The sequence below is a fragment of the Gavialis gangeticus genome, unplaced genomic scaffold (genome assembly GCF_001723915.1).
Source record: "Gavialis gangeticus isolate Ggan-Ray unplaced genomic scaffold, GavGan_comp1, whole genome shotgun sequence".
Taxonomy (NCBI): Eukaryota; Metazoa; Chordata; order Crocodylia; family Gavialidae; genus Gavialis; species Gavialis gangeticus.
The window spans coordinates 17,353,514-17,369,517 of NW_017729019.1; the positions used below are offsets into that span (position 1 = coordinate 17,353,514).

The following is a 16,004-nucleotide window of genomic DNA, read 5'->3' on the forward strand; positions in this document are numbered from 1 at the left end:
ATGATTTAAACAGTGACAGGACTTGCAAACTGCAGCGGGTTTCTCAGTAAATGAACATCATTAATACTATTTCAGCTTTCTCTAGATACAGACTTCCACCCAAAGCTATAGTCAGCCTCGCTTCCAGTTTCTGTCCCCGGCACCGCAGGGGGAGGTGTTTGTGTAAGGAACAGCTGTTTTTTCCACTGGAAGGATTTATTTTTGAAACAAATGAATGGAAAGATTTTTTTTTTTCTGTTGGTCTTAGGTTTGGGCCAGACAGCTGCAGAGAGAGCAGAGAGCCACCTGGGTGCTATTCCTGACTCGCCGGCACAGCCCTTCTTCTGTGGGGTCTCTCCTCCCATTGTTGATGGGGATATTCAGTGCCCCGAGCCCCCTGTGTGGTTAAACCTGTTTCCACCAGCTCGGGATCCAACTCCATCCTAGCGCTGAGCACTGCTGTTATGATGAAGCAGCTACAAAATCTAGGCCCGGAGTAAAACCCGGGCTGAGAGCATCCCAGTCGCATCCTGCTAGGAGAGAGGCGGAGGTGGGCTTTAGACCCCATGAGCTCCAAGCCTGAGAGCTGGTCCCTTCACCTTGCTGCATCCCAGTGTTTCTCGAGAGGCGGCCCTGCAGCACCTTCCCCTGTCCCGGGGCGTGCACGGATCTACTTGCCAGGCTCTTGGACCCTCTTGCTAATGACTATTTTTATTCCAAATTCTTGTTTTGTAGCTCCCGTTGCTGCCGGTATCCAGGGAACCCTCCTCCTCTTCTGGGAGATGCACGGTGGTCGTTGCTAAGGTTGCTTCCACGGTAACATGCACATCCTGTTTACACCTTTATCTGGAGAAGTTGGGCTCGGCTAATCGCACCGGCTTCACCTGGGAGGCTGTAGAAGGAAGCACCCGCTTCCCCCTCCCCAACCCCCCGATACCTCCGCCGTGATCCTCCGGTCTCCACGGGGCTGCGGAGTGAGGCTGCCAAGGACTGCCTGTGTCCCCTGCGGGACGTTCGGGGGAGGGAGGTAAAAACCTAGAAGCCAGCATTTGTTTGGGGTTTTTGTTTTTTGGGGGTTTTTTTCCTGATTTCCGGGTGCATCTGCTTTGACTCTGGTTGTGTTGGCAAGATGACCAACAACTCTGCAGACCACCATCCTGGCAACTCTGTTGCCGAAGGCAACCATGAAGGGGACTTTGGTTGTTCCGTGGTTGAACTGCGAAACCTCATGGAGCTTCGGAGCTCCGAGGCCGTCACCAGGATAAACGACACCTACGGGGGAGTGCAGAACATCTGCAAGAGGCTGAAGACCTCGCCAGTAGAAGGTAAGGGGCTGAGAAATGGGAGCAGTATCTCCCAGGCTCCCATAAGCAGTTCCCTGCTGGCCAGGCGAGATGGGGAGCTCTGATCAGACACGGTGCCTATGCTCTTGGTACAAGACTTGGGATCAACAGCTAAAAGTGCCCATCCCAGGTCATTGTCTCACGGTGGTGTTTTGTGACTCGACCCAAGAGCATTGTGCTAGGCTGGTCTCACTTAGTGAGAGATGGCCCCTGTCCGAAGGAGCTTACAGTCCAGCGAGGCTAACAAAATGCTGGAAAGATCACCTGTATTTTGAAGGAGAGGAGCAGAGGCAAGAGGTTTAAGGGCCAGGTCTGGAAAGATTTTGGGTGCCTACAGACCTCGTATGGATCTGGTCCTACATGAACTCCCTGGAGAGCGGTTCAGCTCCCTGAAGGGGGGTTGCAAAGAGGATGGAGTAATTAGTCTGTTCTCAGTGGTGGCAGATGACAGCGCAGGGAGTGATGGTCTCAAGTTGCAGCAGGGGAAGTTTAGGTTAGATATTAGGAAAAGCTTTCTCACTAGGAGGGTAGTCAAACGCTGAACAGGCTACCCAGATAGGCTGTGGACTCTCCATCCTTGGAGGCTTTTAAAACCGGGGGAGACAAAACCTTGGCTGGGATGATGTAGTTGGGACTGGTCCTGCTTTGAGCAGGGGGTTGGACTAGATGTGACCTCTTGAGCTCCCTTCCACCTTCATTTTCTATGATTCCATGACTTGCTTGGCAATAGATCCCAACTCTGCCAGGTCCCAGTCCAGGGTATTGGCCACAAAGCCTCAGGGTCGCATGCTGTCTGCTGCCCCAGGTCCCTTCTCCCACTCCCACAGAGACAGAGGTGCTAAGAGTTGAATAGTTCAGGCAGCATAAAAACTGCAAAGGAATTTGTGCTGCCCGAGTGCACCTCTGGGGCTTGTGCTTCAGTGTGTTCAGTAATTTACAGTGTGCACGAGGACTGCATGAAATGCCAATGAAGGAGAGTCTAAAGGTAGTTTAGCACTTAGCAGCCAAGCCTAGTTACTAGCAGGGGAGCACTGATTCCAGCTGGGTTCTGCACATGTGCTGGGACTAGCTGTGCAAGGACGTTGGTGTCCTGGACGACCGCACATATGGAGATTGTTTAAAAGAGGCAACTCTTAAGTTGGATGGACAGGCATGCAAGTACACACAGAGTCTCTGCACTCCTAATATGGCCTCAGAAGGTCTAAAACTAACCTCTGTGTGGGAAGGCTGTCTCCTCTGACAGCGATGATAACCAGACCGCTGCTCCAAAACATCCCCAAAGTTAACAGAGTTGCTGATGCTGGCCTGACAGCTTTGGAAAGTGATGCCTTGGGGGTTCCTGCTGACTCTAGCTTGTCTCACAGGGCAGGCTCATGCTTCGTGGTGCTGTGCTGCTGCAATGCAATGACTTTTTTTAAATTCCTAGCCACAGAGATTGCAGTGGGACCTGCAACAGAGGCTAGTAGCAGGGTGGGACAGCCACAGCGCATTCAGGGTGGATGGTGGTCCTACATGAGAATAGGGTGGAAAACAGTAGGAAGAGTCCTCTTTAATACCAGCAAAATGGACTGAGCCAGGAATCCTAGAAGGGAGGAGAAACCCTTGCTGAAGTATCCGTTGGCTGTGGACTGGCTGGATTGGCTCAGTGACCCTGGATGGGGTAGGCAGCAGGACTGGCAGCTGTGTTAGCCTGGCGGAGGCTCTGAACGGGCATGGGTTTCTTTCTTTGCTTTGAAAACTTGCCGGCTGTTATTATTAGCGCGCTCATTTTCTGGTGTAAGAGCTGGATTAGCATATTTCACAGCTGTGACTGGGAACGGGAAGGTGCGGGGGGGAGGGAAGACAATATAGGGATGTAATTAGAGAAGGGAGGGGGGTGTCCTGGTGGAAATGCCAAATCCAGATCACAAAGGGACACATTTCCTCTGCCAAGCACTGAGCGCACGTGCAGGGGCCTGGGATGGGGGGGTGCACCCCACATGCTGTGCCCTGGCCTGAGTGCTCTTGGCAGGGGACAGCTGCAGAATGACTGCCCTAATCCTCCTCGGCCCTCTCGTCTGCTGACTCTCCCTCCTTTCCCAGGCCCAGACTTCCTCCGTCCCACGCAGCCCTTGCGTTGCTCTCACTTGGGTTTATTTCCAGTGGTCTCTCGCACCACCTGGCACAGACTTGTGAGTCTGAGGTGATGCTCAATGGGCTGAGGTAGTAGGCCCTATGCCTTTGGTGAGCTCCCTGCTCTCTGCCCACCCAGACCCTGTCCTTAGTGCCTTGCTAAGCTGAGATTTTTGTTGCCTGCAGTGAAACAGCCTTTTTTCATGCTTGGTGGCCCTGACATGAGCAGGCCTCGCCACCCAGTCAGGTAGGAAACCACAGGCACCAGCATGATCTCAACAATTTTGCTCAAGCCAGGGACTTTTGTTGTGTCCCCAGGAGTCACCTGTTGTCCATTCATTCCACGAAGGAGCCTGCACAGGGCCCGACTCATCCAGACCACACCAGTGCGGTGACTTATTAGCCTCCATGATCTGCAAATAGTTTTGCCTGCCAGCCCAGGGTGGATAGCCCAGTGCACCCTGGAAGTGTATAGAACGATGCACCATAGAAAAGAGTCTAATCTTCTCACTGAGAACTAGTGAAGCCAACATTTCCATGAGTTTCCACTGATATTTGGGGGGGTGGGGGGCACTTTGGTATTTGAGAGCTCAGAATGACATCTCTTCCTTCCAGCTGAAGTCCATAGAAGCTGCAGGTGCCGAGTCCCTTAGGAAATCCAACCCAACATCCATCAACTTGGCTCCCAGCCATAGGATAAGATGGATTTGGGGTACAAAGAGCCCTCAGCCGTGCTACAGGCGGTTTGAAAAAAGGAACCAGCCTCTGGAATATTTCTTGAGATTACCAGTTAATTTATTCCTTCCCACCCCACCAAAAGTTCACAGGGCTGCTTGAGGGTCTGAGCCGCAAAACTGTGAGCCTCTAGGGCATTCGGACCATTCTCCACAGCTCAGACCCACCCTCAAGTATTCGTGGGACAGAGATGATTAAGCATGGATGAGAAGCCAGGTTGAACAGCGGTAAGAAGAGCCGACTGTTTCTAGGATCAGATCTTCTCTGCAGCTTTTATTCCTCCTCTCTTTCACCCTTTGTGGAAGCCTCTGTGCCTCCAATTTCTGCTGGGATCAAAGGGATGTAACTGGAGAGGCTTTTGTGTGCTCTTTCCTGTCCAGACAGCGAAGCGGCATCTTCTAAGCCCTGTGGTGGGATGGAAGAGGGGAGCGTCCCAAGGCTGGAATGACAGGGAGAGCTGTAGGCCAGGACTGAGATGCATTAGCCAAGCTGTGCTGCAAACCTAGGCTTAGCATGGAAACTTTCTCCTGAGTAATGAGAGGAAATTACAGAATCTATTATGCTGATAGAAATAGTCCTCAGAGACCTTCAGCATTGACGTATAAAATATAGCAGCCCTCCGTGGGCACCTTTTTGTCCTTCTGAATCCCAGCCAAGCAGCGCCGGCTGCCAGGAAGCGGACACATCCAGATTCCCTCCTTCCCCACATTGCACCTTCTGCTTCCTTTTTTTATCCCTGCATTGTAACAGAAGGTCTCTGGCTGGGGCAGGGGAGCCTGGGGAGGTCTTGGGGCAGGTGAATGTCCTTGTAGGCTAAAATCGGTCCATAAGTTGGAAATGGATACAGCTGTTCTCCACAGAGGTCCCTAGCACAGTGTTTCCTCCCTGTGCATCCAGCTGTTTTTTGGCAGCAGTGAGATGCACCCCAAGGATGCTGAACCCACCCCGGTCATTGTTTGGATGCTCCATCCAGCTCTAGAGTCTAGCCCTGGTGTTTCGCTGTCAGACCTGTGAATGCTGTCGGTGGAAGGTGGCAGCGTCGATGGACATTGTTCACAAGAGAGCTTGTTCTCATCTGTGCTGAGACCAGCTCATGCATATCCTAGCGTGACTCAGGATGACTTCTTTCCTGATGAGAGCTTGGTTTTATCTCAAGGAGTGGTTGAAGGTCCAGCTCAGCCCCTTCCATTGCTGTCGAGGCCCGGCCAGGACTCAGGCTCTGAGGATAGCATGTCAAGCTATCTATCTTTGCCCAGTAACCTATGCCCGGTTCCCTCCCTGATACCACTGCAGCCAAGTTCAGTCCCTTCTCTAGTACAAGGGATGTAGAAGCAGGAACCATTTTGAGTTTTTTCCTTCCTATCCAAGTTTGGAAATGCTGCCTCATGCTGTGCCCATGTCTGTAAGCTGGCTTTTGTGCCCGGCCCTTCCAGGGCAAACAACCTAGCAGGGGCACAACAGCCCACCAGCCAGTGATGCTCTTGAGAGATGGGGAGATGAGCAGGGAGCTCATTACCATGGGGTGATGTTGCCTTGCAGCAACAGGTAGCTCAGCTCTTCACCCTCTGCAGCAGTTCTCTTGCTGACACCCAGGCCTATTCGTCACCCCTTTTCCAACCCCCAGCAGCTCCTCCTTTGTCCCATGAGGCTGACGGCTGTGACATTAACCTTCCACACGTTGCTGGGAACACGACCCCTTCGTGGTGGCCAAGAGGCTGAGGGTGGTGGGGAGCTGTGTGTGACAGATGCTGTGCAGCAGGAAGGGCTTGTTCAGCGAGTCGCTTTGAAAACCTGTCTCTCTTCCCCATCTCCCCTGGGTGATGTATGTCCGCCGGGATTCACCCGCTTGTGACAACGGCTCCAGAGTCACCATTTTCATCTCTCCCTCTGGCTGTATGTACAGTCCCCAGCACGGCAGGGCCCTTATCTTGGTGGCAGTGTGATAATGCTGTGGTCAATGATGCCGGCAGGAGGGATGGAGAATAAAGATGCCCCGTGATGCCTGAGGATGCCCAGCTGAGAGGCTGATCCTGTAACTGGGGACCCTTGGCATAGGGCTGGTTGTGCTGTCTGGGCACCTCCTCCCAGTTACGTCGGGGCGCACTCTACCCTTTGCTTCTCCAGATAAGGCCATTGCTTTGCCTACCAAAGTGCATCCCAGGGGAGCGGTGGAGGCTGAGGGGAGGAGAGAAGTCTTTGCAAGGGGTTGAGGGAAGCCATGGCAAGGGCATAGGGAGGGATGAAGAACCAGCCCCTGGTACCAACCCGCTGCTGTGTGAGCCTGGAAGAGGCACTTAGCTCACCCAGCCAGGATCAGTGCTGTGCAGGGCTGGAAGGGGCGTAGCTCAGCTCCTCCTTTCTGCTAGCAGAAGTCGTCTTGTTTTTATTCCTCCTGACATCCCCCTCTAGCTTTCCAAGGCCTCCAGCTCATTTTCCCCACCAGGATAAGTGACCTCCCCTGCCTGTGGTGGACCCAAGTTTGAGGGTGGTACAGCCTAGGAGGAGGTACTTGCCGTTTGCCGAGTGCCTGCAGTGGCAGGCTTTTCATTTTGGGGCTTCTCTCTATAGCATTCACCCCTTTGAACCTTGTGTTTGTTCTCTTCCAACTGTAACGGGGCCCAAGTCCAGGGATTTGGCAGGGGTTAGGAGAGCCTCCGAGGAGTTAAATGCTTTTCCGCTGTGTTCAGTTCTCAAGGCCCCAACTGAAATTGGGGCTCTCTTGTGCTCGGTGCTGTACATGGAGATGGACAGATCAGTGGGAACGGATGCCTGTCTCCTTTAGGGGCCCCTAAAAAATATCTTGTCCTGGTTTCCCAGAGCTTGCTGACTTGCTCTTGGGGTGCCCAGCTCCAGTCGCTCTTGGGGGGTTGGTGGTCTAAGTTTTGCTCTGCTTTGCCCCTGGTGCAGCAGTGAGCTGGCTTCATTCTAGTCTCCCACGTGGGCAGAGGGCACTGGGGGCAGCCCTGCTCCCTGCCTGGCAGGGCACAGGCCGGTGCCATGAGAGGAGAGTAGCTGCAATGAACCAAGTATGAGGGGAGACGGGCAGTGAGAGAAGAGCTGGTGCATGAGGCCGTGTATTGCCATGAGGCCGACGTGGCAGTGCCTCGATTGTCCCAGTCAGCACAGTGGGTGTGCAGCCTGGCCCAGAGAAGTGACCCTATCTACTCTTAGTCTGCCTATGTAGGCACTGGCTGTCCCCAGTGCCCCTGCTAGGAGCTGAAGGATGATTTACAGATGCTTTGAGCAGGGCATCTTGCGCTCTGTGGCACAGACTGGGTATTTGGGGGAACGTGAGGGGGCTCTGAGGGCTCACAGCCTCCCGGCAGCTTGCGGTTGAGCTTGCGAAGAGGCCGCCGGTCTTGTTGTCTGGCTGCCCTCCCTCCCTCCCTCCCTGCAGCCGGCCGGTGCATGTGCTCATCCTCTCCACCCGCATCCTAGGCCCTGACCCAGCCGTGAGTCAAACCCCATTATTTTTTTCCCATCCTGTAGGAGACTCGGGCGGGGACCACTCCCAGCCGGGCTGCCAGGGAACATCCCTGCAGGGAGACCCCGGGATGACTTCACTCAGCTGGCTTTCCTTTCCCCGGGCCCTGCTGCCACGTGCTCCGCCAGCCCGTGCCCGGAGGGTGGGGCACTCCCTGCTCTCCATTGCCAGCCCCTTCCTGCGGGTGCGGCAGCTGGGTAGCAAAGGACAGGACTTTGTTTGTCTTCTCTCCATCCCTAAGCCCAGTGCAACTGAGGACAGCCCCCACCCCCACACGCACACAAACAGACACCCCTGCCAGAGGGGAGAGTCCGTCAGCTGCAAGAGGGGCCTGGGAAGGCTTCCAGGGCCTGCGATGCTGCCCTAGCCAGGGCCCACATGGCAAAAGGGGAAGCATCCAAATCCTTGCAGAGAGGATTCTGCAGACCTCCTCCATCCTGGTGCATCTTGGGACCTGGCAGGAGCCCAGCTGGGGCTCCCTTAAGCTGGAAAATGCAGGGCTCTGAACTGTTTTAAGGTGGAGCTGGGGTTTGTAGGAGCTCAGGCTGGAAGGCAGATAATGCTGGGGAGAAGGTCGGGATCCCCTGTGCTGTGAGACGTGGAGATGGGGCAGAGGCGGCCGAGCGCAGGCCGGTTCTGAGGAAGGTTCGGGCTCGCTTCTTTGGTCTGCCCCAGGTCTCCTGGCCAAACCACTGCTCTGCTCAGTGCCTCGGTTTCCCTTTGCTTAGTCCTGCCTCCCTGAGGGACTGCGAGGCACATGCACAAGTGGTCAGGAGGCAGCTAGCGGCGGTAGTGATGGCGCTGTACAATGGGCAGCGTGGCAAAGGAGGTGGTGGCAAGGGAACTCTGCCACCAACCTGCCCACATGTCCTTGACCCTGGGTGCCAGGGACAGCCGCTCCAGTGATCTGGGCATCAAGGCAGCAGCCAGGGCTCCCTGTAATCTCATTCCCCCCGTTGCTTCTCAGCCCAAGAGTCCACGTGGCAAAGTGGATGAAGGCCAGGGGTGGCGGAGCACGTGGGTGGGGACTGACTGGCGAAGTTGCATCCACGTGAGGCTGCATCTGCTGTGGGACTCGCCTATCCTTCCTAGTCTTTAGAGTGAGCATGTGCCTGTGCCGCTGAGGCTGTGCTCTAGCAGTGGGTTGAAGTGCCCTGTGTGGGCCATGGCTATGTGTGCAGCACCCTGCCTTGCCTTGCCAAAGAGCTGAGCTGGGAGGGAGCAACCGCAGCTCCCCTGGTGGGTCTGAAATATGCAGCCTGGTGATATGGGGAGGGAGAAGTCCAGTACCTGGGTGCAGCCTGGATTTGGGGCTTCTTCTGGGGCCCTAATTTGGAGAGGGCTGTACCGTGCAGGGGGAAGAGCCCGAGTCAGGCGGGTCCAATTTGCACGCTCATCTGAAATGCCAGATTCATGGCTAATTGATGCAACATGTAAACAAGCCGGTGAGTGCCAACCAGTATTAACTGGCATGGCGGAGGCTTCCTTGGAGGCGGCGACTGAGTGTGTGGTAGGGGAGGGGACAAATTGCCCATCTGATTTGCTCCTCTCTAGCATTGTCCTCCTGGGCTAGTGTGTGTCCCCACAGCTGGGAGCCTGAGCAGAGCCTCCCAACTGTCCCTGTTTGTTTGCTGCCTTTGGGCCCCAACCTCAGTGCTCCCTGGGGGTGTCAGGAGGGAACTCCCACGTTTGCTGCAGGCTATGTCCTTTTGGGGGAAGTGGCTGCGTGGTCCCAGCTGGTCTCTGGTCCCCAGAGCATGTGCAGCCTTGAGGCAAATCAGTGCCTGTTGTATGGAAGCTGATCCTTGCCTCTGCCTGTCCCCTCTATGGTCTGAATAACCTTGGCTGCTGTTGAGTGGAGGCCCAGCAGGAAGAGTGAGCACACATTAAAGCAGTGGGTGAAGAAGAGGCAGCAGGGGCTGGTGGGTGAGGAAGGATGCTTGAAGCAGGGACACTTGGGTTCTGTTCCCAGCTCTGCCACAGACCTCAGGGGTGACCTTGGTCAAGTCACTTCCACTGTGCCTCTCCTTTTCCCTTCTGTCCTCCTAGACTGAAAGCTCCTTTAGTTGGGCACTGTCTCTCCCTTACTGTACGTACAGCCCCCAGCACTGCGGGGCCCTGATCTTGGTGGTGGTGTGGAGATGCTGTGGTCAATGATGCTGGCAGGAGGGATGGAGAATAAAGATGCCCTGTGATGCCTGAGGATGAAGCATTGGCTTGAGGGAGGGAGTGGCTGGGGTATGCTCCTCTCTCACGCCTCCTCCTTCCCTTCCCTTCCCCCTGCAGGCTTGTCTGGAAACCCCACAGACCTGGAGAAGCGGAGGCAGGTGTTTGGCCAGAACTTCATTCCTCCCAAGAAGGCCAAGACTTTCCTGCAGTTAGTGTGGGAGGCGCTTCAGGACGTCACGCTGATCATCTTGGAAATCGCAGCCATAATTTCCCTGGGCCTGTCCTTCTACCACCCTCCAGGCGGGGAAAACGAATGTGAGTCTCCTACAGCCTCCCTCCTCCTGGGGGAGAAACTGGAGGGAAAAGACAAGACCAACCCCTCCTGTTCTCCCCAAGCAACTTGCATCTCAGCCATGCCGAGCAAGGATGGAGGAGCTGTGGTAGGAAAAGGATGATCCAACCTTGAGCAAGGGGCTGGATTAGCTGCCCCCCACCCCCAGCTCTGATCCTATCACAGCTGCATCTTGGCCTCCTAAAGCGCGTATCACTTGTGTTTGGATCAAAGGGGTCTGGTCACCACCTTGTGCTCTCCCCGAGGCATGAATCGGGAGCTGGCAGCTCCAGTGCAGCTCCACGATTGACTGTGGAGCACTGCTGACGGGTGCCAGCTGGGGGGAGCGGGTCCCGCGCTCCCCCTCCCGCGCACATATGCTTTACCTGATCGGCTAGTAAACAAATCTTCCGCAGCTGAGCTCCTGCCTGTACAGCTGGCATCGCGGCTGCCTTCGCCCGCCCACAGCCTCACAGCCGCTGTGCCACCATCTCGGCACATTTGGCCTCCCACTGCGCAGCTTTTGATGGCACAGTGCTGGGTGCAATTTGAGGCCTCTAATATGCAGGGCCCGGTCCAAAGTCAGCTGAGACTAATGGAAAGGCTCCTGCTTTCATTCACCTCCATGGAGAAACCTTTCTCCTGTCTGTCCTGGCCGGGTTCTGTCTCTCCCATCCTGCCAAACTAAACCTACCCCATGCACTTGGCATTTTGGGACAATGGAGGATTCATATCCTGTTCTAAGCTGCTGTGCGGTGCTGTGGTGTCCTGTCATCCCCATCTACCACAGTCCTCCTGGGACGCGTGTGACTCAGGGACAGGGGAGATATAACTCCTGTTTGTTGCATCTGGGTGGCTGTTTGCGCTAATGGGTGCTAGATGCAGAGAGGTGTCCAAGACTGGTCTTTCAAGTGCCTTTGGACCATGCAGTTGGATATGAGGTGGCATCACCTGGGCTGTGGCAGATGTCATGGGCTGGAAAGGAAGACAAGGGCAGACTGATGGGTGGGAAGGAGTGAGCTGGGTGAGAGACTAGGACTCTACAAAAGCCAAGACCTCACCGGGGTGATGGCACAAAGAGACGGTCCAACTTGCCCCTCTGCTCATCATCCTGCCTTGTTCTTCGGGTCTGTGCACAGCCCCAGTGTGGGGGTAGCTTGACTGAGGGAGGTGTTCATGGATGTGACTGCAGTATGCCCCCTGGAGACCGTTCAGACTGCAGAGGCCATCAGTCTGCCTGGTCAATAGCCTGCCTCTTTGGCCTCATCTGACTCCCATTGAAGTCGATGAGCATGACTGCATTAGCTCCGACGGGCTTGAGCAGGCCCCTCAGAGCCAATAACTGATGCTTCAGGGAAGAGAGAGCCCTGCGTTTTTCATGCATGTGTTCTGCCTACGTACCAGTGTGCCTATTGGGGTACAGCTAGGCTGTTTATCACCATGTTGTCAAAGATCCATTGATGTCTTGTGTGCAGAGAAATATCAGAGTAATGTTCTTTTTATCTTAATCATACTGGGCACGTGCATGTATGTGTACACGCATGTGGAGACATGGCAGCTGCAAATGAAAGGCATTATGGTGTCCTGGGAGACCTGAGCCCTGAACCTTATTTTGGGTCCGGGTGCATGATAACATGACAGTGATGCGTTGCACTTACCCTTTCTGTGATCAACTCCTAGTATATCTGTCACGGTACCACAGAGGGAGGATGCTGGGTCCACTGTGGCAGTCGTGAGGGTGCATATGCTTCCTGGAAGCTGTTGCCCTGCCATGATGAGCTGCTCTGTGTAGGCCAGTGCCTGTCATCAGGGATCTCTGAGGGCTTTGGAGAATCTTACTTTAAACCTCTTGCAGGGGCCCTGCCTGGTCAGCAGAGAGGTGGCCTACTCGCATGATTTCTAATCCCAGCTCCAACGTGACTCTCCCCTGTGGGGTGGGTGGGTGAGCTGCTTATCCCTTCTGTGCCTCTGTTTCCCCCAGCATTCAGTTTGGGTTTCCTGACACAGACTAGAGGTTGCAAAGGTGCCCAGTGATTGCGTGTGCTTGAGTTTATTTTGTAAGCAGTTTCCATGAGTTCAGTGCCCGACGGTGTCAGCAAATTGGGGACGCAGAGGAGCTGACTCATTTCCAAACTCACCAGTAGAGCTGGGTTTGCAGAACTGGAAGTTAGAACCCAGGTGTCCCAAGCCCCAGCTTTGTGCTCTAGACGTTAAGCCAACCTGTGCAAAAATGCTTGCAAGGGTGATGACTACATCCTTGCAGGAGGGGGGTGTAGGGATGGGCTTTGGAGAGAAAGGGGACAGGGGGCCCCTCTATGAGTGTATGCCTTTCAATGCCTGTGTGGTACAGCATGCACACACATTTCCTTGCATGCCTGAATGTTCCCCCTTCCTTTTCTCTTGCCACCCCATCCCCCTGCAGTGTGTGGCCAAGTGGCAGGTGGCGTGGAGGACGAGGGGGAGTCTCAGGCCGGCTGGATCGAGGGGGCAGCCATCCTGTTCTCAGTGATCATCGTGGTGCTGGTGACTGCGTTCAATGACTGGAGCAAAGAGAAGCAGTTCCGGGGCCTCCAGAGCCGAATCGAGCAGGAGCAGAAGTTCACGGTCATCCGCAAGGGGCAGGTGATCCAGATTCCTGTGGCTGAGATCGTGGTGGGGGACATTGCACAGATCAAATATGGTGAGCAAGTGGCGGTGTTGGGTGGTGCCAGATAGGTCCCATGGCATGGCTTGCACTCCGAGCCCCTTTGGGATGACCTGGGTTTAAATCGGCAAACAGGAAACCTCAAATATTATCTTGCTTGACATGTTCTATTTTTGTTATCTTGATTAAAATGAGGTTAATTCTCATTGGAGAGTAATCAAAAAGCCTGTTGATTGGCAGCTAAATGTACCCTTTACAATAAGTTTGATGGAACTTCTTCTAACCAAGAGGCTACCCTGTATCTATAGGCGCACTTATTTATGCGAGGGTGTAGTTGACACGCTTGTTTGGATTCTTAACATTGACATTTCTGGTTATGCTGGAAAATGAGGTATGATGAACTTCTTATTTTGCTACGCTATTTTTAATGCTCATAACTTATAGCGGGCACCGTTTTGGATGGATCCTGAAATGCATCACTAGTCTTTCAAGAGTTTCTCAAAGAATAAGAGGAAGAAAGCTGTTACTGTGTGTGGTATATAAGGGAAAAGTTCTATACATCCATGTTTTACAGCTAAACCCAATTCGTTTTATTAAACGAAGCAAGTATTTGTTTCCAGACACCATGGTCTTAATTGTAGAGCCAGTAGATGTCATCCTTGATTAGAACTTAGCTCTAGTTTTTAAACTGGAAGGAAGAAACAAGTGCCTTTCTAGCTTTTCCTTGGTTTCTCAACTCCTTTTAATGAACTGATCATTGATTTTAAACTAGCTGAACACGTGGTAACTGATGAGAAGTAGCTCTATATCTGTAGGAGTTAATTCTCTCAAAATGTTAGCAAATTGTGGTGCTAGGTATTTAGTGACTCCCACAGTGTCAGTGGTCTGACTCTCTTACTTAAAACTTTGGCAGTAAGTTGGTACTACTTGAATACTTTGTTTTAATCCAAAACGATTAACCGCTTGTGTTGGTTGTCAGAGTTGCAGGTAAGTCCCTCCCGTATTCTTCTACATCTTAATTTTTAATTTTTTTTTAATTCTGTTTTTATTAACCCATTGCATCTATCTGCATCAAGTCACTCTCTCAGCAGAGACTGCCCACCAAATCCCTTTTGCTTAGGGTTAAGCTCTAGTTGCACTGATAAAAGGCTTCTGCTCTAATTGGCCGTCCCATCCTCCTTCTGGGGACCTCCATTGCCTTGTGCTACTGGGAATTCATCAGTGAGGTGGCTTGGAGTCTCCTCATGCCATCCTCCACTGTGCCACCTTTCTTCCCTCAGCTTGGCCCTGCTCTACAACCCTGGGATCTCTCCCTAGGATGGGTGAAATCCCTGCTCAGCAGCCTCAGACCAGGGCCAGCTGTAACCCATGGTTGTTCCCTGCTCTCCCAGGTGACTTGTTGCCATCTGATGGCATCCTGATTCAAGGCAATGATCTGAAAATTGATGAGAGCTCTTTGACTGGGGAGTCGGACCAAGTCAAGAAGTCCCTGGACAAGGACCCCATGCTGCTTTCCGGTAAGCCCAGCAGACATGCCCTATGAGAGCTGGGAAACCCAGCCAGTCTCCAAACCCCTTACCGTGTAGAGGTGCAACAGGATGAATGTTCAAATGGCAATGTGGTGTCACCTTCATGATGGTGACAAAATAGACCATGCCCATCCTGAGAGCTAGAGGGTGGCTGAAGGTGCCTGAGCTCTCTTCAGTTTGTGTGGGGTCCAGGCAGCGTGGAGTGGGCCAAGTGCAAGCCTGTCTCCTCCTAGGAGTGGGCTGAGGTGGTGGGCAAGCAGACCTGGAGCCTGAATCTTCCATGTATCCATGGGTCGGGCACAGCATAGGGTGGGAAGCAGCAAAACAAAGTTCCCCGACAACATGATCCTACCAGCCTGCTCCAGCCTTGCCCCAGAGGGACTTCCGTACCACTGTGGTGGTGGGTGCCAATCTACTGGCCCACCTTGATTGCTAGGCCCCTCTCTTGAGGGGAAAATTAGCAGTTCATTCACTCCATGGTGTTTCTGCTGAAATGAATAGGATGGTGTCAGTCATCACGATGAGGACACTTGTCTTATGGGAACCTGGAAAGATACCCATTGAAGTCACTGAATACAAGGCACTGAATAGGCCGGATGTGGGTTGTAACTTACTCTGAGACACTGACCTGGGCTAGCTTTGAACCGGCGATCCAGAAGTGATGGGACCTGTAATGCAGTCCTCCGAGTCGGCCAGTCCCATGTCTAGAGAGTCGGGGAAGAAGTGTCAGCATTGTCTCCTCATAGCTCGCTCTTTCCGGTCCCCTGGCCAGGTACCCATGTGATGGAGGGCTCCGGGAGGATGGTGGTGACTGCTGTGGGCATCAACTCGCAAACTGGAATCATCTTCACTCTGCTGGGTGCAGAAGGGGATGAGGAGAAGAAGGTGAAGAAAGGTAAGGAGCTTTCTGGGTTCGCAGCCTTTCTTCTGTGTCTGGGATGTCTCTGCTGGAACGTGGCAAGTCGTGTCTGTGGCTGACCGCAGAGGGTGAATACGCAGCCCTGGTAGCGTGTAAGACTGAGTAGGGTGATGTGAAGCCTGGGGGAACCAGGCTGCTGCCATCTGGTCACAAAGCAGTGAGTGGAGGGAGCGTGTGGCCTAAAACCCACTCCACGCCTAGGACACTTTCTGGGTCCCCCAATCCTCAACTCCTCTCGGACACAACTTCCACCTCTCTTGCTCTCCATCCAGCTGCAGTTTGGGAGGGGAAAGACGAGGGCTTGCGGGGCTGACGATGGAATTGCTGTGGGTGAGGTGGCTTTGGCAGGGAGGCTGTCGAGGGAGTAAGGGTGGCTGCAGTGATCAGTGTCCTTCAGGCTCTCCCATTCCCAAAGGCGTCTTTGGCGGCCTTACTTTTTCTGCTGGTTCTCTCTCTCCGTCCAAGAGAGATGACCCCTCCTTTGGCTTCCTGAGGGGTGTGGGGGTGGAGGATGGATCCTTTCTGTACTTGCTTTGTTGTACTGTCAGCCTCAGGTGGGTGGTTCTCTCCCTGATTTTGGTGGGTAGGAAAGTAATACCCTCAGCATCCCTCCCTGGTGCCCCATCATCATATTAGTGCAATGTGTGTGGGGAGCCTTGACTTGTTCCCCTCTGGGCCACCTTTTTTTTGCCCAGCAAAGTACTCTGAAGCCCCAAGGGAAGCATTTTGGGGCTCTTGGCCTGTCTGTTCTCCAGCTTC

General features: G+C 53.8%; 1 protein-coding gene across 2 annotated transcripts in view; it reads left to right on the forward strand.

Moving 5' to 3' along the window:
- The window catches only part of ATP2B4 (ATPase plasma membrane Ca2+ transporting 4), a 115,498-nt gene that overhangs the window by 49,482 nt on the left and 50,012 nt on the right, over positions 1 to 16,004 (forward strand). For both annotated transcript variants that reach the window (XM_019514270.1, XM_019514269.1), the window contains exons 2-6: positions 715 to 1,304; positions 9,940 to 10,137; positions 12,576 to 12,833; positions 14,189 to 14,314; positions 15,099 to 15,221. In XM_019514270.1, coding sequence (XP_019369815.1) covers positions 1,109 to 1,304; positions 9,940 to 10,137; positions 12,576 to 12,833; positions 14,189 to 14,314; positions 15,099 to 15,221 — 901 coding nt within the window. In that variant the 5' untranslated portion in view covers positions 715 to 1,108. The remainder of the gene's footprint in view (positions 1 to 714; positions 1,305 to 9,939; positions 10,138 to 12,575; positions 12,834 to 14,188; positions 14,315 to 15,098; positions 15,222 to 16,004) is intronic.